This window comes from Hyperolius riggenbachi, chromosome 7 (genome assembly GCF_040937935.1).
Source record: "Hyperolius riggenbachi isolate aHypRig1 chromosome 7, aHypRig1.pri, whole genome shotgun sequence".
NCBI classification, from domain to species: Eukaryota; Metazoa; Chordata; class Amphibia; order Anura; family Hyperoliidae; genus Hyperolius; species Hyperolius riggenbachi.
Genome location: NC_090652.1, coordinates 155,803,214 through 155,827,499, shown reverse-complemented (window position 1 = coordinate 155,827,499; position 24,286 = coordinate 155,803,214). Strand labels below are relative to the sequence as shown.

Genomic DNA, 24,286 nt, shown 5'->3' with positions numbered 1-24,286 from the left:
CCGTTAGGAGTATGGTGAGTTCATAGAAGATTTTATTTTTTGTCACAAGTTAGCGGAAAATGACACTTGGTAAAAAAAAAACAATAAAAATAATTTTCCGCTAACTTGTGACAAAAAGTAAAATCTTCTATGAACTCACCATACTCCTAACGGAATACCTTGGGGTGTCTCCTTTCTAAAATGGGGTCATTTGTGGGGTTTCTATACTACTCTGGCATTTTAGGGGCTCTAAATCGTGAGGAGTAGTCTTGAAACCAAATGTTTCAAAATGACCTGTGAAATGCTAAAAGGTACTCAGTGGACTCTGGGCACCTTAGCGCAGTTAGGGTGAAAAAAAGTGACACACATGTGGTACCGCTGTACTCAGGAGAAGTAGTATAATGTGTTTTGTATTGTATTTTTACACATACCCATGCTGGGTGGGAGGAATATCTCTGTAAATGACAATTGTCCATTTACAGAGAGATTTCTCCTACCCAGCATGGATATGTCTAAAAATACACCCCAAAACACATTATACTACTTCTTCTGAGTACGGCGATACCACGTGTGACACTTTTTTGCAACCTAGGTGCGCTAAGGGGCCTAATGTCCTATTCACAGGTCATTTTGAGGCATTTGGATTCTAGACTACTCCTCACGGTTTAGGGCCCCTAAAATGGCAGGGCAGTATAGGAACCCAACAAGTAACCCAATTTTAGAAAGAAGACACCCCAAGGTATTCTGTTAGGAGTATGGTGAGTTCATAGAAGATTTTTTTTTTTTTTTTTGTCACAAGTTAGCGGAAATTGACACTTTGTGAAAAAAAAAAACAATACAAATCAATTTCCGCTAACTTGTGACAAAAAATAAAATCTTCTATGAACTCGTCATACACCTAACAGAATACCTTGGGGTGTCTTCTTTCTAAAATGGGGTCACTTGTGGGGTTCCTACACTGCCCTGGCATTTTAGGGGCCCAAAACCGTGAGGAGTAGTCTTGAACCCAAATGTCTCAAAATGACCTGTGAAATCCTAAAGGTACTCATTGGACTTTGGGCCCCTTAGCACAGTTAGGCTGCAAAAAAGTGCCACACATGTGGTACTGCCGTGCTCAGAAGAAGTAGTATAATGTGTTTTGTGGTGTATTTTTACATATACCCATGCTGGGTGGGAGAAATATCTCTGTAAATGACAAATTTTAGATTTTACAGAGAGATTTCTCCCACCCAGCATGGGTGTAAAAATACACCCCAAAACACATTATACTACTTCTTCTGAGTACGGCGATACGACATGTGTGACACTTTTTTGCAGCCTAGGTGTGCTAAGGGGCCCAACGTCCTATTCACAGGTCATTTTGAGGCATTTGTTTTCTAGACTACTCCTCACGGTTTAGGGCCCCTAAAATGCCAGGGCAGTATAGGAACACCACAAGTGACCCCATTTTAGAAAGAAGACACCCCAAGGTATTCTGTTAGGTGTATGGTGAGTTCATAGAAGATCTTATTTTTTGTCACAAGTTAGTGAAAAATGAAACTTTGTGAAAAAACAATAAAAATCAATTTCCGCTAACTTTTGACAAAAAATAAAATCTTCTATGAACGCTTCATACACCTAACAGAATACCTTGGGGTGTCTTTTTTCTAAAAAGGGGTCACTTGTGGAGTTCCTATACTGCCCTGGCATTTTACAGGTCCAAAACCGTGAGTAGTCTGGAAACCAAATGTCTCAAAATGACTGTTCAGGGGTATAAGCATCTGCAAATTTTTATGGCAGGTGGTCTATGAGGGGGTGAATTTTGTGGAACCGGTCATAAGCAGAGTGGCCTCTTACATGACAGGTTGTATTGGGCCTGATCTGATGGATAGGAGTGCTAGGGGGTGACAGGAGGTGATTGATGGGTGTCTCAGGGGGTGGTTAGAGGGGAAAATAGATGCAATCAATGCACTGGGGAGGTGATCGGAAGGGGGTCTGAGGGGGATCTGAGGGTTTGGCCGAGTGATCAGGAGCCCACAAGGGGCAAATTAGGGCCTGATTTGATGGGTAGGTGTGCTAGGGGGTGACAGGTGGTGACAGGAGGTGATTGATGGGTGTCTCAAGGTGTGATTAGTGGGGGGAATAGATGCAAGCAATGCATTGGTGAGGTGATCAGGGCTGGGGTCTGAGGGCGTTCTGAGGGTGTGGGCGGCTGATTGGGTGCCCTAGGAGCAGATAGGGGTCTAATCTGATGGGTAGCAGTGACAGGGGGTGATTGATGGGTAATTAGTGGGTGTTTAGAGGAGAGAACAGATGTAAACAGTGCACTTGGGAGGTGATCTGACGTTGGGTCTGCAGGTGATCTAATGGTGTGGGTGGGTGATCAGATTGTCCGCAAGGGGCAGGTTAGGGGCTGATTGATGGGTGGCAGTGACAAGGGGTGATTGATGGGTGGCAGTGACAGGGGGTGATTGATAGGTTATTGACAGGTGATCAGTGGGTTATTACAGGGAAGAACAGATGTAAATAATGCACTGGCGAATTGATAAGGGGGGGTCTGAGGGCAATCTGAGCGTGTGGGTAGGTGATTGGGTGCCCGCAAGGGGCAGATTAGGGTCTAATCTGATGGGTAACAGTGACAGGTGGTGATAGGGGGTGATTGATGGGTAATTAGTGGGTGTTTAGAGGAGAGAACAGATGTGAACAGTGCACTTGGGAGGTGATCTGACGTCGGGTCTGCAGGCGATCTAATGGTGTGGGTGGGTGATCAGATTGCCCGCAAGGGGCAGGTTAGGGGCTGATTGATGGGTGGCATTGACAGGGGGTGATTGATGGGTGATTGACAGGTGATTGACAGGTGATTGACAGGTGATCAGGGGGGATAGATGCATACAGTACACAGGGGGGGGGGGGTCTGGGGAGAATCTGAGGGGAGGGGGGGTGATCAGAAGTCCCCAGGGGGCAGTTTAGGGACTAAAAAAAAATAGCGTTGACAGATAGTGACAGGGAGTGATTGATGGGTGATTAGGGGGGTGATTGGGTGCAAACAGTAGTCTGGGGGGTGGGCAGGGGGGGGGGTCTGAGGGGTGCTGTGGGCGATCAGAGGGCAGGGGGGGGCAGATCAGTGTGTTTGGGTGCAGACTAGGGTGGCTGCAGCCTGCCCTGGTGGTCCCTCGGACACTGGGACCACCAGGGCAGGAGGCAGCCTGTATAATACACTTTGTAAACATTACAAAGCGTATTATACGCTTCCTATGCGGCGATCGTCGGGTTGACGTTGCGGGTGGGCGGAGCCTACTGCCGGCGGATGCACGCGCATCCCAGCGCGCAATCCCCGGCAAAACAGTGTCCCAGGATCCGACGCCATTCTGCGTTACGTGGTCCTGGGGCTGCCACTTTGCCGCCGCCAATCTACAGTGGGCGGTCGGCAAGTGGTTATATATGCTTTTCTTTAATAATAGTACAAAGCTTACATATTTAACTGCATAGCTCACATATATACAGCACCTGTAGGATCTGTTTTCATAATTTATTACAGAATGTATCCAAGCAAGAAAGTTTCCTAATTCTAACAACCCCTACAGCAAAAATCTATTTTTATTTTTGTCACCACTGTCTGTACATTTTTAGGTTTGGCCTTATGAATAGGTCACACAGCTCGTGGACAAGGAATACAAGTATTCAGGGGAATGTTGACTGGCTGTTAATATTACATGTGATGTTGTGCTAACATTAAAGCAAGCCTGCCTGTCATCAGTCTGTTTGATAAAGTGAAGAAAAGGATTTTCAATGAAGAGTCGGTAATGAAGACAATTTGGCCTCAATTCACTAAGGTTTATCAAACACTTTACCGAACGTTTGATAATTTACCTCATGGGTAAAATCTGATTTTTAATTCACTAAGGTGTTATATATTTATCGAATGTTTTATCTATAAAACATTAAATAAATATGTAACACCTTAGTTAATTCAAAATGAGATTTTACCAATGAGGTAAATTATCAAACGTTCGGTAAAGTGTTTGATAAACCTTAGTGAATTGAGGCCAAAGAGTAAAGAAGGTCCTTGGTTGAAGTACAGCTCTGCGATGGGCACGTCTACAGGCCACAAACATTTTAATTTCTCCACAACATCATTTTAAACTGTAATTTCCTTTGTAGGCCCCTGATGAGTTATGTTTGTGGGCATGACCAGCAGTGTATTTTGAAAAACATAACTATACACTCTATCTGTGTATACTTGGTTATCTTGGTTATCTTTATAGTGTCTGATTTTATATTATAGATTTTCTTTGTTTTTATACTATAAAAGTTAATTTTATGTTTTTCATGATAACTATGTGCAGTTAAATTTCCTGAAGGTTGTATTTCATGAACTGTTCTGAAAGTGTACCCGAGATACATGTGAGGTGATGAGATAGACATGTGTATATACAGTGGCAAGAACACAGACACCTATGCTGTGCTCCTTTTCTTTTTTTCCCTGCCTGAAAGAGTTAATATTTACTTAAGGGGGCTGGTTGAAGTCCCAGGTAGGTAAAACTGCATATTTTTTTTCCTGACTTAACCCTCCTGGCGGTCTAATAAATTCCGCCAGGAGGCAGCGCAGCAGTTTTTTTTTTTTTTTTAAATCATGTAGCGAGCCCAGGGCTCGCTACATGATAGCCGCTGCTTAGCGGTATCCCCCTGCTCACTTCGATCAGGAAATCCCGTTTAAAGAACGGGATTTCCTGGAGGGCTTCCCCCATCGCCATGGCGATGGGACGGGATGACGCCACCGACGTTGTGACGTCATTGGGAGTCCCGATCCACCCCTCAGCGCTGCCTGGCACTGATTGGCCAGGCAGCGCACGGGATCGGGGGGGGGGGGGGTGGCGCGACGGATAGCGGTGATTGAGCGCGGGGCGGTGGCAATCAGTGTGCCAGGAAGGTTAAGTAGCCCTTTAACCACTTAAGAACCTGGGCTGTTTTGAATGATCTGTGCTGCGTGGACTCTCCAGCCCGCAGCACAGATCGTGTAAAAGGCAGGGCGATCAGACTTCCCCCCCCCCTTTTTTTCCCCACTAGGGGGATGACCTGCTGGGGGGTCTGATCACCGCCGCTCCGTGTGGCCGAGCGGGGGGCTCCTCAAAGCCCCCCTCCGCAGCGCGATTCCTTCCTCCGTCTCCTTTCCTCCCTACCTCTCGCTCCATGGGCGGCACAGGACGGTGATGCGTCCTGCGCCACCTCTGATAGGCTTCAGCCTATCACACAGTGGCGATCCCTGGGCAATCAGAGGCCGGGGATCGCCGATCTCCTTTACGTCGCTGCTGCGCAGCAGCGCCGTATTGATGTAAACAGCGGGGATTTCTTCCCCGCGTGTTTACAATTAGCCTTCGAGCCGCGATCGGAGGCTTGCAGGCTGTTCACGGAGACACCCTCCATGAACTGACATGGAACGTTTCCATGTAAAACCACAAACGACCAGCCGCCTATCGGCACTGAAGCGAAAAAAAAAATGATGATATAATAATTTGTATGTGTATTACAGTTAAGAAATAAAACACTGAGAGCAGAGACATACGTCTAATATGGTTTCCAGTACAGGAAGAGTTAAGACACTCTGGTTGTTATTGATGCACAACAAGCCATTCAGCTCCACCACTTTCAAAGTCCCAGACAGCTCTGTTATCTGAAGTTTATTATCTCAGCTGTCAGGCTTTTTCTTCTGCAGAGAACAGTTCAGGACAGGTCAAAAGTTCACAGCCTGCTCTGTAAAAATCATTTAGAATGCTGAGTAGTGGGGAAACTGCAAATATTAGAGAATGATGCAATGTTATAAAAAACAATATATAACCGAAAAAAAAATATGAGGATATTTTCTGTGCTTCTAATATTCTAGTAATTACCCGTACTACACAACCAATTCATTATATCAATTTTTTTTTCGCTTCAGTGTCTCTTTAAGTCAATTTAACATATATTATAAACAGTAATAATCCATTTTAACTTTTAGTAATTGTGTAAAATAAACATATTTACACAATCAGCATTCTCACTATTTGACTCTGGCCAGTCTGTCATCTGTATGGCATCGAAAGTCCTGCCATCTCATGAAAGGCTTGTAGACATATACAAATAGCCCAATGTATGTCATGTATGTCCCCATAATAGCTGGGAGATCTGATTGGTGCAGCTAAGTTGGAGGAGGAGGAAAATAGGAGGTAATGTCACTCTTCCCACAACCACCTACTGTATGGGTTTCACTGAAAAAGTGCCTTTTCCAATGGGGAGTGTGGCTGCACAGAGTTTGACAGTGATCCAAGTAGTACAAGTGACAATTGTCCTGTAAAAATGCAGCAGGAGGCTTCCCTCGGTGTTCAGGACTATACAGCTGTCCAAAATCAGGGGTGAAGAGGGAAGGACATCATTTAGTTTTCTTTGAATTTTGCTTTAGAGGTGAGCTCTATTTTTCATATGGAAATTATATAAATGTCAGTTTTATTCTAACATATACAGTAAATATCAGTATGTAAGAGAAAAAAATGAAATACATGCAAAAACAAACAACAACCATCAGGAATGTAATTGTTACAGTATTCTGATTTATTATTTACAGTATATTTCAGATATCAGGTATTAAAACCGTTGCTTCATTTACATCAGTTGCAGAACACTGTATTGTAGATCAGAAACAGAGTTATTCACCTAGTCATAAAGATTTTAGTGAAATTATAACATTTAGATAATGATGATAATGATTCATTCATTTATTTTTAGGTTGTGAAGATGTTTGCCAAGGCCAAAACAAGAAGCGCAGCAATACTAAACCCAGATGCTTTGCCTATAAATAAAAGGTAAAAAAAAACAAAACATTAAAACATTGTAATGCAAATAAAAGTTTTATAGTACTACGTCAAAGACTTGTAAAATCTAGATCTGTACATATTTTCCTATCCCTATGTCTCTTTCTCCACTTAACTTTATTTGCACATTTTTATGACTTGTGGTGCTGTGTAAATGGTATAAAATAGATTACTACAAGCGGCACTAGGCATAACAAGTGTCTATGAACTCTTCTCTGTCTGGCCAGCTATAGTGAATCCAAGGGTTTTTTTGTGTACAAATCATGCAAAAGAACCAGAAGAAAGGCAGCAAGTTTGTTGAGATTTCTCAGACAATCTCTATCACATTTATTTATGTGCCATTTCAGCACAAGGTCTGTTTCCTCTTTCCTACTACATAGAGAAAGTATGTATGTTTTTTGTACATTAATCTGTCATGAGATTTATAAATGTTGGTCTACCCTTAAGTTTAGTACCCGTTTTAGCCAAGGCAGCTGGTGGGTGCAGCCTGTGCCAAGAATCTTGCGTTTAGTGCCCCAGACCCCCCTAAATGCATCTGTGGCCGAATGCTGGCCAAAGACATTGTTCTATCTCTTGCCCAGCTTGCTCTGGCATGAACCACTCCATCAGACCTCCTCTTTCCTTCATAGCAAAAGAAAACATTGCAAACATCTTTACAGTCTCGGCCCTGTCCTGTCGAGTTTCCTGTGTCCTGAAATATTAAATGTGTGCCTGGCTACCCATACTGCAGCACCTATAGCTCGCTACCTATACCGAGGACACCACCTGTACCTGGCAACCTATACAGCCTTTGTCTGTCTTTTTTAGGGGAATGGGCTTTGCCTACTTATGTTTTAGGATTTTTTTTTAGTGGAGTGGACTCTTCCTAAGGCAAGTTTGGGGAATCGAGTGTGAGCACCCCTGCACTATGGGCGCATGTGTGTCTACTCCAATGGTTTTCATCCAGCCATTAGCTGTTTTAGGAAGGCTGTTCCTGCTATGAATGAGGGAAAAAAAGTTTTTTCTTACACCTTCCCACTACACTGAAACTTCCAAAAATGCTACAGTGGATACTAAACTGAAGGATTTTCATTTTTTCTATTGTCTTTGTGTTCTGACCCTTGGTGCACGTTTAACAACCTAAAGTCAGTTTATGGTTTGCAAGAGTGCTTGAAAAAAATTGGAAAGGCATGCATGAGGGCTATATAGCCATTCCTTGTACTGCCTCTAAATACCTACATTTACATATATCCCCTTTTGGCATTTTTTTCCAAAAAGAAGCCAAATTCTTTCTGCTTAAACCATTGCTTTCCTTGTGCAACAGGTAGCTCCTTGAATGATAAGATGAATAAAGGTTTCGTTGGTGTCCTCCGCATCCTTTGATAATGTTTGCTAAGGCGAGAGTGCATTGTAGTCATAGTTCATAAAATCTGCTTCTTAGTTGTTACCAGGGGCAGCTGGTCCACCAGGCTGACCAAACAGTCACTTGGGGCACTGTGCCGCGGGGAGGGGACCGTGTTCCCAACCTCCCCGCCAGATTGTGGGACCCCCCAGGTGGTGAACTGGCTTCTGCTAGTTCACACCTCGTAGCCCACAGCTCACCTCAGCCTGCGGGAGTTTTCCAGCAGGCAGAGCAGGGCTACGGGAAGATGGCATTCGAAGCCCTGCACTGGAGACTATTTGTGTCTTTAGTACAGTGCTTCAGATGCCATCTTCCCGTAGCCCTGCTCTGCCTGTGTCAGTGCAGGAGTTTTGTAGCCGCTGGCTGCAGGAAGATGATCGAGGGAGCTGCGCACCGGGAGAGGAGTCTTCTGCAGGTGAGTAATTTTATTTTTACAGGTGCACATTATTTTCTCGTGAAATGCTGCCCACATTATGATTATTTTATAGTGAAACAATGCTGCATTACGGTTATTTTCTGGTGAAAGATTTCTGCATTACGATTATTTTCTGGTGAAAGATTTCCGCATTACGAATATTTCCTGGTGAAATGCTGCCCACATTAAGATTATTTTCTAGTGAAACATTGCTGCATTACAATTATTTTATTGTGAACCGCTATCCACATTACGATTATTTTCTGGTGAAACATTGCCAAATTACGATTATTTTATGGTGAAACATTGCAACATTACGATTATTTTCATGTGGGGGCAACACGGGGAGAGGGGGGAGCGTCACAGATTTCTCACCTGCAGTGACAAAATGGCTAGAGGCGCCCCTGGTTGTTACCATCTGACCTTTTGGCTTATAATTCACTTGGTTTGAAAAATGAAAAATCATTTTCTATTCCTGTGTCTATAGGCTATTGCTTTTCTCTCTTTATTTTTAGGCTTTCTCTTCCTTTTTAAAGTGAGTTTCTTTGAAGCTAGTGTAATTTTTGTCTTCACTATCTCACAGCAAATTTGTAGTGATTTAAAAAAGTCTGATACTTACCTATGGAGAGGAAAGGCACTGGATCCTATGGTGTTCAGAAAAGACTGTGCTGCCTATCTCCTCTTGGTATATTTTTTAGTTTTTGATACAGTGGCAATGCTGTCCAGGATGTCTGAATACAGGATTAGCAAGACTGTTTGCTGTATCTGTTTTGCTTCTCAGTTGGAAATTTTGTTAAAAGAAATGCAGCCCTCCTAGGTTTATTGGCAGGGTACGTATACCCAGGGCCGGATTTGTAGTTTTTACCACCCTAGGCCCGATGTCACCATACCCCCCCCCCCCCCCCCCCCCACACACACACACACACAAAATAATAACATCCTCACCAACTACCCACACCAAACACAAACATTCTCCCACAATAAAACCAGCAATTTTCTGAATTTAATGTAATGCCCCATGGACGCTGCATGGATAACGTTGGATCATTCCAATGACTTCCATCCCTCCAATGGGAGCAGTAGAGGAAGCAGTACCTTTTACTATAAGCTGTTCAGCAACATAGCCCTCTATGTACTCAAGAGGGAACTTCTAAGATCCACTGCATTCAGCTGTTTCCCTCACACACATGCAATAACTGGCACATGCGCATTACGCAGAGTGGAGACTAAAATGTGCTGTGTTGCTGTACAGGCTGCATAGCAAATAGCATAGCAAATACTAAAGGGTGCCACTTACTCCAGTGCTCCTGTGAAAATCATCACTAATATATATGTATTTATTGTGTGTCAAGCAATCCTGAAGAGAATAGAAATAAATATGTAGGCACCTCACTAGTGTGAAGCCTCTGGATGGTCTTGAGGCTTCCCAAGGCTTCTTGCACCCCACCATGCCAGTGCTGGGTCCATTCGTTTTTTCAGTGTGTGAGTGCTGCCATGGACATGGTTGAGTGTGTCCATAATGGGCATGCACAAGTAAGGTTCCTGCATACCCAGTAGAACGAAGGCACTTGTGCGCAGAGAAAAGAGGCCATGCATGGACACCTTCATACTACTGGACATGATGCACCGACCTTAATCGCTTTGTCCACCATAGACATGCTTGGGCATGGCCACACTTGCACACTGAGGAAACCAATTCACCCAAAGACGGACTGACTGCTGTTATGGTGGTGTGTAAGAAGATGTGGAAAATCTCAGGACTATGGAGAGGTGTCCCGGCCGCCACCAATGAGGCATCTATATGAAAATGTATTTTTATTTGCTGCGGGATTGCTTTAGGCCTGAGACACATTGTGAAGGGCTTTTTGATTTGGCAGTGTTTTTTTGTTGTTGTTGATTTTTAAAGCTGGTATTGATTTGCAGAAAAATCACAATTGCGATTTTTGCAAGTGAATGAGGTTTGGTTTTTTTTCTTAACACAAACGAAGTGCTGATGGATCAAAAAGGAGAGACAGAGAGACAGAGAGAGAGAGAGACAGAGAGAGAGACAGAGAGAGAGACAGACACAGAGAGAGACAGACACAGAGAGAGAGAGACACAGAGAGAGAGACACAGAGAAAGAGAGAGACAGACAGACAGAGAGAGAGACAGAGACAGACAGAGAGAGAGAGAGAGAGACAGAAACACAGAGAGAGAGAGAGACACAGAGAGAGAGAGAGACACAGACACAGAGAGAGAGAGACAGAGACAGAGAGAGAGAGAGAGAGAGAGAGAGACAGAGAGAGACAGAGAGAGAGAGGGAGAGAGAGAGGGAGAGGGAGAGAGAGAGGGAGACAGAGAGACAGACAGAGAGAGACACAGACAGACAGACAGAAAGAGAGAGAGACAGACAGACAGAAAGAGAGAGACACAGACAGACAGAAAGAGAGAGACACAGACAGAGAGAGAGAGAGAGTGTATATATATATATATATATATATATATATATATATATATATATATATATATATATACACAGCGTGTGTGTGTGTGGGGTGGGGGTTACACATTTTTTTGTTACTGGAACACAGAGGCAGGAGGAACAGTCAGACACTTTATCTTATCAGCAGCTTAGCCTTCATCCCCATCAGGTCCCCGCAGCTACGAGACCTCTAACCTCTGGCCCCATCAGACATCCCAGCAACAGGCTGCTTCGTGCTGAAGAGCATAACGGATGGACAGATATGTAGCACAGGGCATCGAGGCTGCAGATTATACACTGTCACTGTGAGTGACTTGTAGAGAGGGGAAACTTAATGATCGGCAGCAGACCCACCTCTGACGGGAATCCCTTTCTTTATTGCCTAGTCGCTCGGGTGGCTTCAAAAGCAACTTCGGCTGACAACAAAGATGTTTGTACTGGAGGGCAAAGCTGGAGGCACGTTGTTACAGCAGGCTAAGCTGCAATGAGCGTGCGGCCGCTGCCTGCTGGTCCTAACAGCTCCCCCTCTGTTCCACTTCCTCTATTTGCCTACTCCTGTTTAGCTGCCCGCTGCACTGCCTGCCCGTACACACAGGTTAGTGTGCTTAGCGAAGCGGGTGGCTGCGACCAAGCAACTTTCAGAATAATTTCAGGAATGGAATGGTGTGGATGGCTGCACACCCACAGTCGCCCTTCTGCAATCAGGCGCCCTAGGAACCGGCCTCGGGGGCCTTTCCACAAATCCGGCCTTGCGTATACCTAAAATCTTCCTTCGGGTGCATACATGTGGCTCTCCTTAATCAGCATATTTATGGGAAGTAGTGTCAGAGAGATCTTCAGAAAAATTTGAAATCCCCCCATCCATTAGGGGGACCGGTCCCTGCAATATAAAACTAGTTCAAGGAGCACTGTGCAAGATATACAATACTGTCACCAGAGACGGTATTACCAGGTTTAAATTGTCAGGGGTTTTATTATTATTATTGAATGCCCAAGCAGTTAGAGGTCACCCAATACCCCTAGGAAAGTATAGAGGATTTAAAGAGACTGAAAAGTCCTTCCCTTTGCTTTTAGTAGAAGGACTTTTTTGGACTCTTTTAGTTCCCTATACTTTCCTAGGGGTTTTGGGTCACCCCGAGCTGCTTGGTTACTCTGTTGTTGTACTGGTCCAAGCCCCTATCCCATAGAGCCATACCAACCTCAACCCCTGCTATGCACTGATGAGGACCAAAAGTCCAAAACAGGCTGTCTGCATGTTAGGTTGATGTGGCTCTGTAAAAGTTATAAGCTATAGGCGTTCTATAAACCAGCGGTTCTGGACGTAAGCCTGGCTTCAAGGGCATAAAGAGATAATTTGCATATTCAGCAGTGATGCATTGTGGCTAACCACATTTGCTCACTTAAAGCTGAATTATCGCAAATACCTTCTGTCTTAAGAAGGAAAATTACACTGAGCATTATTATTATTGTCATCTTTATGTGATGGTGTGTTGGTTATCAGTGATGAGCAATAATGCAAAAATTCGTTTCGCCGAATTTTCGCCTAATTTCGTTTCGAAAGGCAAATTTTCGATCAAATATTTTCCACGTAAATGTTCGCCTAATGCCCCTCATTTTCGCGTTTCTTGCGTATTATTGCGGACATTTTTCCGCATAAGGGCATTAGCGTCCACATACAGAGAAGTTTCTTGCGCATTATTGCGGACATTTTTCCGCATAAGGGCATAAGTGTCCGTATACAGAGAAGTTTCTTGCGCATTATTGCGGACATTTTTCCGCATAAGGGCATAAGCGTACGCATACAAATTTTCTAGCGGATTATTGCGGACATTTTTCCGCATAAGGGCATAAGCGTCCGCTTACAGAGAATTTTCTTACGTATTATTGCGGACGTTTTTCCGCATAAAGACATAAGCATCCGCATAGAATCAATTTCCATGCGGATTATTGCAGACATTTATCCGCATATGCGGCCGCATACAATTTTCGATGCTGGTCGAAAACGCAGCAGCCATTATGACATTAGTTATCAGGTATCCTGTTTACATGTCACAAACTTCTATCCACCTGAGTTAAGTTGACTTTATTACTGTTATTTTGTTGCAGTTGTTTGATTGTTAGATGAAAAAAGTTCTGCAAGAAGTTCTGAGTCTGTTTGCTTCCTTCTGTACATAAATCGCACACATAAAAAGCTACAGTTTTATTATATAGTATATTTAATAGAAGAAATGTGTACTTACCAACGCTGTCTGTATCGGTCTCTTTATCTGTGAGAAAACAATATATAAATATAAATTATATTTTTTTCACGCTAAACTCCTAAAAACAATATAATGGTCAGGGTCCTAAAGTTTTTATCTAAGCCAGCTATTTGGAAAGACAATTTCTACTACACACTCCCCACCTGTGCACAAGGCAATCAAAACATATCTGAGAAATTAAATTAAATATATTTTGAATGCTTAAAGGGACCTTTAGCAGCCTGCGTGGGTATGCATTTAAGCATGGTAATACCCCTCACTTACCTGCCGTGTTGTAAAGCTTTCTGCCCCCTGGTCCGGCCGGTGTGAATTGCATTGGGGTCAGCAACTCTCAGCAAAGTCACGCTGTGACCCCGGAAGCTCCTCTGTGCACGGAGTACAGCAACGTGCTGCTGGGGCACAGATAGGCTGAGAGGAGGATGACAGAAGCCAGAACATGTGCAGACCACATGATCCAACTTTTGCTTCTGGGGTCACAGTGCGATTTTGCTGAGAGTCGCCGGCCCCAAGCTTAACATCACAGCAGTAAGTGAGGTATTACCATGTATTTGTGGGTATGCTTAAATGAAAACCCACGCAGTCTGCTCAGGGCCCCTTTATCCTTATCAATCTGTGATAGAAAATCTTCTATTTGCAAAGATTCTTAAAGGGAACCAGAGATGAACGATTCACACAAAATAAACATATCAGTTGATAGCTTGTAAAGAATAAATGCTCTACCTGATAATTTTTTCCACTCTGGTGTGCCTTTATGAGTGTTTTTTATCCATTATTGCTCCAGGAAATATCCAATATGGCAGCCGGCTCATATCCCTTCTGCTTCCAGGTTATAAGCTGTTCTGGATGTGCTGTCTAGCCTCTATGAGACTATAGACAAGCAGGGCTGCTGCAGCCTTTCATCTGTCTGCTTTCAACTTTATGATTCTGGTATGCTGTGTGGCTGCCTGTAGGAAGTGTCTCTCATAGAAATGAAACTGCATACAGTAGATAATGACTGTCTGCACACTGCACACAGATACACTTGTCTGTTTCAGAGCTTCTTTCTCGGCAGCAGCAGCCCCTCCCATGTCAACAGCTCTGAGTAGGAAATCTGAGCCAGGAGGGGGCAGGCTTGGGCTTGAAAAGACTCCACAGAAGAGTGACTCAGCTATAATGATTCCAGGTCAAACCTAGACTGAATCAGTCGGTGGATTCTTATCTTAGTTGATAACAGATAGATTAGACTGAGAAGAATAAAGCTAAAAGCATGAAAGGTGTTTACTGTCATGTTCCCACTGATAAATGTAATAAAATACATGAGGGTGCTTCGTCTCTGGTTCTCTTTAAGCCTGAAAGTGGTACATTTCGCCAATCATTGGCCAATCAAAGTTGGATCTGTGCATAGAGTCCTCTCCAGTGTTCCAACATAATGGTGTTGCAGGGCAGACTATTTGTCCTATTATTTGGAAGCTTTCTGTCAGAATAAGACTATGTCTAAAGTGGCAGTGCTTTCTCAATGCTTAACGTGTACCTGAGATGATTTAACCACTTCCCTACCACAGGTTGTGTTTCCCTTTCAAAACCAGAGCAATTTTCATTCGCCAATAATTTTATCTCTACTTATTACACTGAAATGATCTATATATTATTTTTGCAGGACAAACTAGGCTTTCTTTGGGCAATACATTTTCTAAGAATTATTTTATTTTGTATGCATTTTGCAGGGAAGAAGAAGAAAAAAAAACAAAAAAAAAATATCACCATTTCTCAGCTTTCAGACATTGTACACGGTCCTAGAAGTACCCGACCCAATCAAGAAAACACAAACATTTGGAGAAAAAATATATTTTTCAACATTATCTCCTTTCAGCTCTATACACTTTTCCCAGTGATGTTCAATAAGTTCAATACCATTTTTATAATAAGAACTGTCTTGCTACCCATTAATTGCCACCATCACTGACCACTGAGCCATTTTTTCAAGTTTTCGAACAGAAAATAATCCGAGGGGGCTAAATCTGGCGAATAGGGTGCATGAGGTAGCAATTCAAACTTTAAATTCATTAATTTTGGCCATTGCAATTACGGATTTGTGAGGTGGTGCATTTTCTTGATGAAACAACACTTTCTTCTTAGCCAAATGTGGCCGTTTATGCTTTATTTCTTCGCTCAAATGTTGCAATAAGTTCACATAATACTCGCCGTTGATTGTTTTTCCATTTTCAAGATAGTCAATGAAAATTATCCAACACGCATCCCAAAAAACGACGCCATGACCTTGCCTGCAGATGAAACGGTCTTTGCCTTTCTTTGGGAGCCAGTTCTCCCTGTTCAGTCCATTGTTTTGATTGTTTTTTTGACTCGGGTGTGAAGTGATGGACCCATGTTTCATCCATGGTTATGAAACGGCACAAAAATTCTGCTTTGTTGCTGTGAAACGTCGTTAAACATTCGATTGAAACATCTTCACGACACTGTTTTTGCTCGAGTGTGAGCAAACGCGGCACCCATCTTGCACACAGCTTTCTCATGTCCAAATTTTCAGATAATATGCGATGTACCGGGCTTTTTGAAATGCCTACTATGTCTGCTAGCTAGCACTTTCACTTGACGATCATCCAGACCAGTACCACTTTGTGGATTTTCTTCACCATTTCTGGAGTTGTCACCTCATTTGGTCGACCACTGCGATGCTCGTCTTGGCAGCTCGTACGGCCTCATTTAAACTCTGCTACCCAATATTTTACTGTTGTAAACAAAGGAGCAGACTCACCTAGAGTAGATTCCAGTTTAGCTTTTATATTGGTTGGGCTGAGGCCTTTTAAATAAAAGTATTGTATCACATAACGATGACCAATTTTCTCCATTTTCACAAATTCACGTTCACTATTGATGGCTGCCAAACAAATACTAAAGAATGTGGAGTCTTCAAACTTGAAACATATGCTTTATAGATTGTCTACTTTCTAATACAGTGGTATTTTTCAAACAACTACCGCCATCTCCTGGTCAGGCTGGGTACTTCTGGGACCGCCCTCGTAGTTTAAAAATAAAATGTGCTATTGTTGATAAAATAGACACATTTTATTTACCCATTTGTCATAATTAGTACAACATTTAAATTGTGTCCCTAGCACAATGCCTGCCGATAATATTTTATTTGGAAATAAAGGTGTATTTTTGTCCATTTAATGTTTTTTTTATACTATAATAATAATTACATGCCTTTATTTACAAAAGCAACAGTAATATACCCTCATAACATACATATAAAAAAGTCCCAAAGGTAACTTTTTATAAAGGTTTATTTTTTTATATTTTTAATGATGTAATTTTATTTTGGTAACTATGGGGTGGGGTGGAAGGAGCTAAAAATAATTAAAATCTATTTAATTTTTGTATGTGAAAATGTATTATATTGTATTTGGGTGTAGTTTTACTTTTTGGCATCAAGATGGTGCTACACTAATTCTGTGTTCTATAAATAAAAGACAGAACTAAAGTGTTACAGGCTGTGTTTACAGTCAGGTTCTTTTTGAATCAGAGCCGCTGGGGGCTCTGATTAATCACAGGCACAGAGATCGGGTTTGAGAACAGCTGTTTCTCATTGCCCGATCATGGAGGGACGGAATTGCGGTGAATGCAAACGGGAGGGAGTCATGGGCGTAGGGCCTGTGGTCGCAGGAGTCGCCATCACGACCGGGCCTGGCTCCTGAAGAAGCCAGGGGGCCCGGGGGCTGTGTGTTGGAGGACCCCACGGGCCGCACGCATGTAATTCTGATAGCGGCGGGCGGCGGGTGACAGGCACTAACTAATACCGCCTGTCCATGATCATCTTGTCATATTAGTGTCATTATACTTCAGATTGCACGGCAACTGTAGAATCACATCCCGCGCACGCTACCCACACTGAACTTATTACAAATGCGGAAGTAACGTCATTGACCTATGACGTCACTTCCGCATTTTGAATACAGTAAGCGCGGGTAGCGTGCGCGGGCTGTGACTCTGCAGTTCCCATGATTTGAAGTATAATGACACTATGACAAGATGATCAGGGACAGGCGGCGGGGACGGCACCAGGAGGAGACCTGACCTAGCACTATCTGACATGGACAGGTCTGTAAGAGCACCCAGCCACCAGCATGCACCCTGTCCCTGCACCCAGCCACCAGCATGCACCCTGTCCCTGCACCCAGCCACCAGCATGCACTCTGTCTGTGCAACCAGCCACTAGCATGCACCCTGTCCCTGCACCCAGCCACCAGCATGGACCCTGTCCCTGGACCCAGCCACCAGCATGCACTCAGCCTCTGCACCCAGCCACCAGCATGCACCTTTTCCCTGCACCCAGCCAACAGCATGCACCCTGTCCCTGCACCCAACCACCAGCATGCACCCCGTCCCTGCACCCAGCCACCAGCATGCACCCTGTCCCTGCACCCAGCCACCAGCATGCACCCTGTCCCTGCACCCAGCCACCAGCCTGCTCCCTGTCCCTGCACCCAGCCACTAGCATGCACCCTGTCCCTACACACAGCCACCAGCATGCACCCTGTCCCTGCACCCAGCCACCATCAAGCACCCAGCCTCTGCACCCAGCCACCAGCATGCACCCTGTCCCTGCACCCAGCCACCAGCCTGCACCCTGACCCTGCACCAAGCCTGCACCCAGCCACCAGCATGCACCATGTCCCAGCACCCAGTCACCAGCATGCACCCTGTTCCTGCACCCAACCACCAGCATGCACCCTGTCCCTGCACCCAACCATCAGCCTGCACCCTGTCCCTGCACCCAGCCACCAGCATGCACCCTGTCCCTGCACATAGCCACCAGCCTGCACCATGTCCCTGCACCCAGCCACCAGCATGCACCCTGTCCCTGCACCCAGCCAACAGCATGCACCCTGTCCCTGCCACCAGCATGCACCCTGTCCCTGCACCCAGCCACCAGCATGCACCCTGTCTCTGCTACCAGCATGCACCCTGTCCCTGCACCCAGCCACTAGCATGCACCCTGTCCCTACACCCAACCACCAGCCTGCACCCTGTCCCTGCACCCAGCTACCAGCCTGCACCCTGTCCCTGCACCCATCTATCAGCCTGCACACTGCCCTATAACTAGCACCCTGCCCCAGCCATCAGCCTGCACACTGCCCTAGCCAGCACCCTGCTCCAAACAACACCTTGCTGCAATCTACAACATCCTGCACCCTGCTGCAATCTTCCCCAATCAGCACCCCGCTGCAATATACCCCAACCAGCAATCTGCAGTCTGCCCTAACCTTCACCCTGCCCCAACCAGCACCCTGCACTTTGCTGCAGCCTGCTCTAACCTGTACCTTGCTTCACCCTGCTGCAATCTGCCCCAATCTGCACCCTGCCCCAGCAAGCACCCAGGCAGCAATTGCGGGACCGCTATGGCTACCAAATATCTAGGGGCACATGTTGCTACCTAATACTGATATCTATGGGCACATAGCTACCTAATTCTTGTATTTGGTGAACATGGCTGTTTAATTTATGTATCCAGGATGAACTTGGCTTCTGAATTGTTTTATCTTGAAGCATCTGTCTATTTAATTTGTTTATTGTGAGGCACCTGGCTACTTAATTATTTTATCTGGCGTAGTTGACTGTTACAATTTGTATTGGGCAGCATGTGACTACTTGATGAATTATCTGGCGGCATGTGACTACTTGAATTATCTGACGGCATGTGACTGTGATGTATGTGTGTGTGTTGGGGGGAGGGGTGCAATTTAAGTGTTTGCCATAGGCGCCGTACTACCCAGATACGCCTCTGCACGTGTCTGCTGCTCCGCAGACCGCAGCGGCCGCTTCAGTGACTAGTTCACGTCACTTTCCCTTTCTCCCTCTGGTGCCGTCTCTCTTTCCAACCCATCTCCTCTGTGGCAGTTGGCTCTTCACTGACATCTGGCTGGCCTGGCTCCTCCCAATCTTTCTGGAGTGAGCTGCAGAGATAGAGCCAGTCAGCCAGACCCATTTTCCTGGCTGCTAAGGGGTCTCTGGCTCACCTGTCACCTCCAAATCCATCATACTAGTAATGCCATGTGCCTGGCTGCTAGGTGGTCTTTGGCTCGCCTGTCTCCTCCAGATCTGTGGACTGTCTGGTGGAGTCGACAGTCTGTTTTTCAGTGAGTACTGAGTTGGCTTTTACCTCCGTCACTGCCATTTTCCCACCACACTGAAAATAGCCCCAACCACACATACACCAAAGGGGCGTAGGGCCCGTGACCTGTACTGAACGTGTGCTGGAGGGACTTGTGTGTGTTCCAGGTGGCTGTGACGGGTACTTGCATGGACACAGCAGCAGTACAACAGAGTCCCATTGCGTGTGGACGCGGCACAATGGCACTCTGGTGTGCCGTGGTGTGAGTACTCACCACAGTAGCCTGGAACACATGGGCCCCTCCAGCACACAGGCGCGACCGTGGGCTTTATGCCCACGGCCCCAGGGAGTAGAACTGCTTTGCACAGTTTAGTATGTGTGTGCGTGGTTTGATCTATTTGCAACCCCACCACATGCACAACAGCCCAAACTGCACACGCATACTACTGTTGTGCACTACCACATTAGCCGATGCGCTCCACTTGCGTTCCGTTTATGGGTTGAAGGAGGAAGCATAGGAATGACATGGAATGCGAGTGGGTGCGCATCGGCTAAGGCAGCGGCATGGGTAAGTTAACCCACCCTTCGCCCGCAGGCACCCCAGTTTTGGGGATTCCAAGTTTCCAACAGGGATACAGAGCCAGCTGGCGGACTCCCCAGGTCTCTCCAGGTTTGTTCCTGACTTCCCCAGATAGTAGTTTCTACTACTAGTAGACCTGGAGCCAGCTTGTGAATCCCTCATGTCTGACATCCATCTTCCCAGTGAATAGTGGTCCTCCAGGGCCTTGCAGCATATTTGCAGTGGAGCAAACCTAACTGTCTGTCCGGCATGCTCCTCCATCAGCCTGTGTACTTTCACCTTCATCCTTGTGGGCGCCTCTTCTCTGTGACCCCCGCAGCATGTTATGTGTCACAGAGAAGAGGCACCTGCGAGGGTGAAGGTCAGAAGCACATAGGCGGACGGAGGAGTGCGCAGGCCAGGCAGGTGAATTTACCCCTCTATGAATACTCTGCAGAGACAGCAGAGACCACTAGGAAGGAGGTTGTCAGACATGGTAGGTCTGCCAGCTGGCTCTGTGTCCCTGGGGGAACACCCGTTACAGTAAACTCAGCTATAGTAAACATTTGGCTATTGTAAACTGTGTCCGTGTTCTAGCCAAGTGCCAGGCCCGTTTCTACTGCCGTGTCGGGCGTGCCGCCGCCCGGGGCGCTGTTGGGAGGGGGGCGCTGTAATGGAGGGGGGAGCCGGAGCCACAGGGAGGGCAGCCCGACCTCTCCCTCCCTCTCCTGGGCGCCCTCCGTGCTCCCCCCTCAGTTGCATAGTCAGTGAGCAGGTAGGAAGCGCTATTTACAACTCGCCTGCCTGGCTCCAAGCGCCGGTCTCTCGCCGCCGGTCTCTTCTCTCTGTATACATGCTGATACACACGCTGCTTCCTGTTTAGCCGGAAGCAGCGTGTGTATCAGCGTGTAGGCAGATAGGAGAAGACCGGCGGCAAGAGAGCAGCGCTTGGAGCCAGGGAGGTGAGTTGTAAACAGCGCTTCCTGGCTGCTCGCTCTGCATCTGAGGGGGGAGCACGGAGGGCGCCCAGGAGAGGGAGGGAGAGGTCGGGCTGCCCTCCCGTGGCTCCGGCTCCCCCCTCCATTATAGGGGACAGCTACCTATCTAACCTATACATGGGGGCACCTACCTAATCTAACCTACACTGGGGGGCAACTACCTAATCTAACCTACACTGGGGGGCAGCTACCTAATCTAACCTACACTGGGGTACAGCTACCTATCTAACCTACACTGGGGGGCACCTACCTAATCTAACCTACACTGGGGGGCAGCTACCTAATCCAACCTACACTGGGGGGCAGCTACCTAATCTAACCTACACTGGGGGGCAGCTACCAATCTAACCTATACTGGGGGGCAGCTACCTATCTAACCTATACTGGGGGGGCACCTACCTAATCTAACATACACTGGGGGGCAGCTACCTATGTAACCTACACTGGGGGCAGCTACCTAATCTAACCTATACTGGGGGGCAGCTACCTAATCTAACCTATACTGGGGAGCACCTACCTTACCTATACCGGGGGGGCAGCTACCTAATCTAACCTATGCTGGGGGGAACCTACCTATCTAACCTATACTGGGGGGGGGGGGGGGGGTCAGCTACCTAATCTAACCTATACTGCGGGGCAGCTACCTAATCTAACCTATACTGGGGGGCACCTACCTAACCTATACTGGGGGGCACCTACCTAACCTATACTGGGGGGGCAGCTACCTAATCTAACCTATACTGGGGGGCACCTACCTATCTAACCTATACTGGGGGGGCAGCTACCTAATCTTACCTATACTGGGGGGCACCTGTCTAGTCTAGCCTATACTGGGGGGCAGCTACCTAATCTAACCTATACTGGGGGGCACCTACCTATCTAACCTATACTGAGGGGCAGCTACCTATCTAACCTATACTGGGGGGCAGCTACCTATCTAACCTATACTGGGAGGGCAGCTACCTATCTAACCTATAGCCTAGGGGCACTTATCTAACCTGTATTGGGGACACCTACCTACCTAGCTAGCCTATACAGGTGGCAACTATACTGGCTACCTATATTGCAGGCACCTACCTAATTAACCTATACTGAGGGCACCTACCTATCTAACCTATGCTGGGGGCAACTATTCTGGCTACCTATATTAGAGGCACCCACCTAGCTAACCTGTACTGGGGCACCTACCTATCTAACTTATACCGGGGGCGCCTGCCTATCTAACCTATACTGGGGACAACTATACTGGCTACCTATACTGGAGGCACCTACCTGTCTAACCTATAGCGGGGGCAACTATACTGGCTCACCTATGCCTGGCTACCTATACTGGGGTACCTATTCTTGGCTACCTATACTGGGGGGACCTATACTAAGTGTAACTAGACTTGGCTAACCTATACTGCGGGCACCCATACCTTGCTTGGGGGGGGGGGGGGCGGGCGCAATTTTTACACCCTCGCCTTGGGTGCATTTTAGCCTAGAAACTGCACTGACAAGTGCCATAATAAGTGTAAGAGACTTACACCTGGTATAGTAAATCCTGATGTAATAGAACTTCTGCTATGGTAAATAGAGATGTCGCGAACCTCCGATTTTTGGTTCGCGAACCCTATTCGCGAACCTCCGCGAAAGGTTCGGTTCGCGAAAAAGTTTGCGAACTGCAATAGACTTCAATGGGGAGGCGAACTTTGAAAAATAGAAAAAATTCTAACGCCTAGAAAAATGATAGAAAACATGATTCAAAGGCTCTAATACCTGGAGGCAGACATGATTGAGTGAAATACACATCAAATGTCCCAGGCTAACATCTAGGTTTCACACAGACCCTTATTTTAGGACACCCTCCTCCCTCCTCCCGGAGGAAGGAGGGTCTCATCTGCCAGTGAATTATATTATTTCAAAAGCCAGTTTACATACCATAGCTGAGAATTGAACCCAGGTCTCACTGTCTGGTGGGCAAGTACCTTAACCACTGTACCACAACAGTACTAACTGAAGCTGGCCTAGCATTTACCATTGATGCTCAATCCAAGAGAAAAATTAGACAAGATAGCAGCATTAGGAAGACTTGCCTAAGGTCTCCTACTGAATAGGTGCTGGCTTACTGAACAGACAGAGACGAGATTCGAACTCTGGTCTCCTGTGTCAGAGGCAGAGCACTTAACCATTACACAATGCAGCCACTGCTTACAGCTATGTAGCCAGGCATGGCCTTGTCGTTTGTGTTCGCCTGGAACCGTTCGACGGCGAACCGTTCGGGACATCTCTAATGGTAAACCTGTTTTTAGCCCTTTGGGTATTTTTTATCCGGCTCTAGCGAAAAGTGGGCAGGCGCATGCATCATATGTCAGTCAGAGATCCAGGATTGGTGAGTAGGCTGGCAGACAGACACTTGTAGCCTGCTTGCTAACTGCACCCTACTGTGGGCCTGTGAGACCTATGCTTCCTGTGCAAGCTGCTGCCTGATTAATGAGGGAATTTCCTGTCATTTGTGACTAGCTTGTGCATAACTGCAATGCTAATGCATCATCCAGGCTGCACAGAAATGTGGACAGAGAAGCACACTATAAGTACTGTACCTGCACTAACTGGTGAGACCTATGCTTCCTGTGTAAGCTGCTGCCTAATTAATGAGGTAATTGCCTGTTATCTGTGACTTGCTTGTGCATGGCTGCAATGCTACAGCATCATCCGTGCTGCACAGACGTGGACAGAGCACATTATCAGTACTGTATCTGCACTAACTGGTGAGACCTAAGCTTCCTGTGCAAGCTGTTGCATGTTTATTGCATGCAAATCCCTGAATATTGAGATATCACAAAATCCCTGCATATTGAGCACTGTGCATTTTGTTCTAGCTTAGACACTGTCTGTACTTGCTTGCAAAAGCATTGCAAAAAAAAATACTCCCAATCATTGACTAAATGAATATACAGTACCATACTATACTTGAGTATGGGAATTTCTGATATAGTAAGCCACTTTGCCCATTCCCTTTGAGTTTACTATAAAGGGCTTCTACTGTAATTCCTTCAGACTGGCATCTTGCTACTAATTGCCCCATTTCCTCTGGGTGCTGCGTATGTTTGCAAATTGAAAGTGGCACCCATGCTGCTGGAAAGCTGAATTGCTGTAGCCATGCCATGCACAGCTATAGGGATTTGTATATGTGTGTGAGCCGGGTGTTGCTGGTGGGGGGGGGGGGGGGGGGCTGTTGTTGCCGAGTGGGGGCCCACATACAGATTCTGCATCGGGGCCCAGAGGTTTGTAGCTACGCCACTGGAAGGGACGCA

At 46.1% G+C, this 24,286-nt stretch overlaps 1 protein-coding gene across 1 annotated transcript in view; it reads right to left on the bottom strand.

Moving 5' to 3' along the window:
• Positions 1-6,522: 6,522 nt before the first annotated feature.
• The window catches only part of LOC137525697 (uromodulin-like), a 61,819-nt gene continuing 44,055 nt past the window's right edge, over positions 6,523-24,286 (bottom strand). The window contains exons 9-10 of the mRNA XM_068246859.1: positions 13,301-13,327; positions 6,523-6,781 (exon numbers count right to left, since the gene is read on the bottom strand). Of these exons, the coding sequence (XP_068102960.1) occupies positions 6,714-6,781; positions 13,301-13,327 (95 nt within the window). The 3' untranslated portion in view covers positions 6,523-6,713. The remainder of the gene's footprint in view (positions 6,782-13,300; positions 13,328-24,286) is intronic.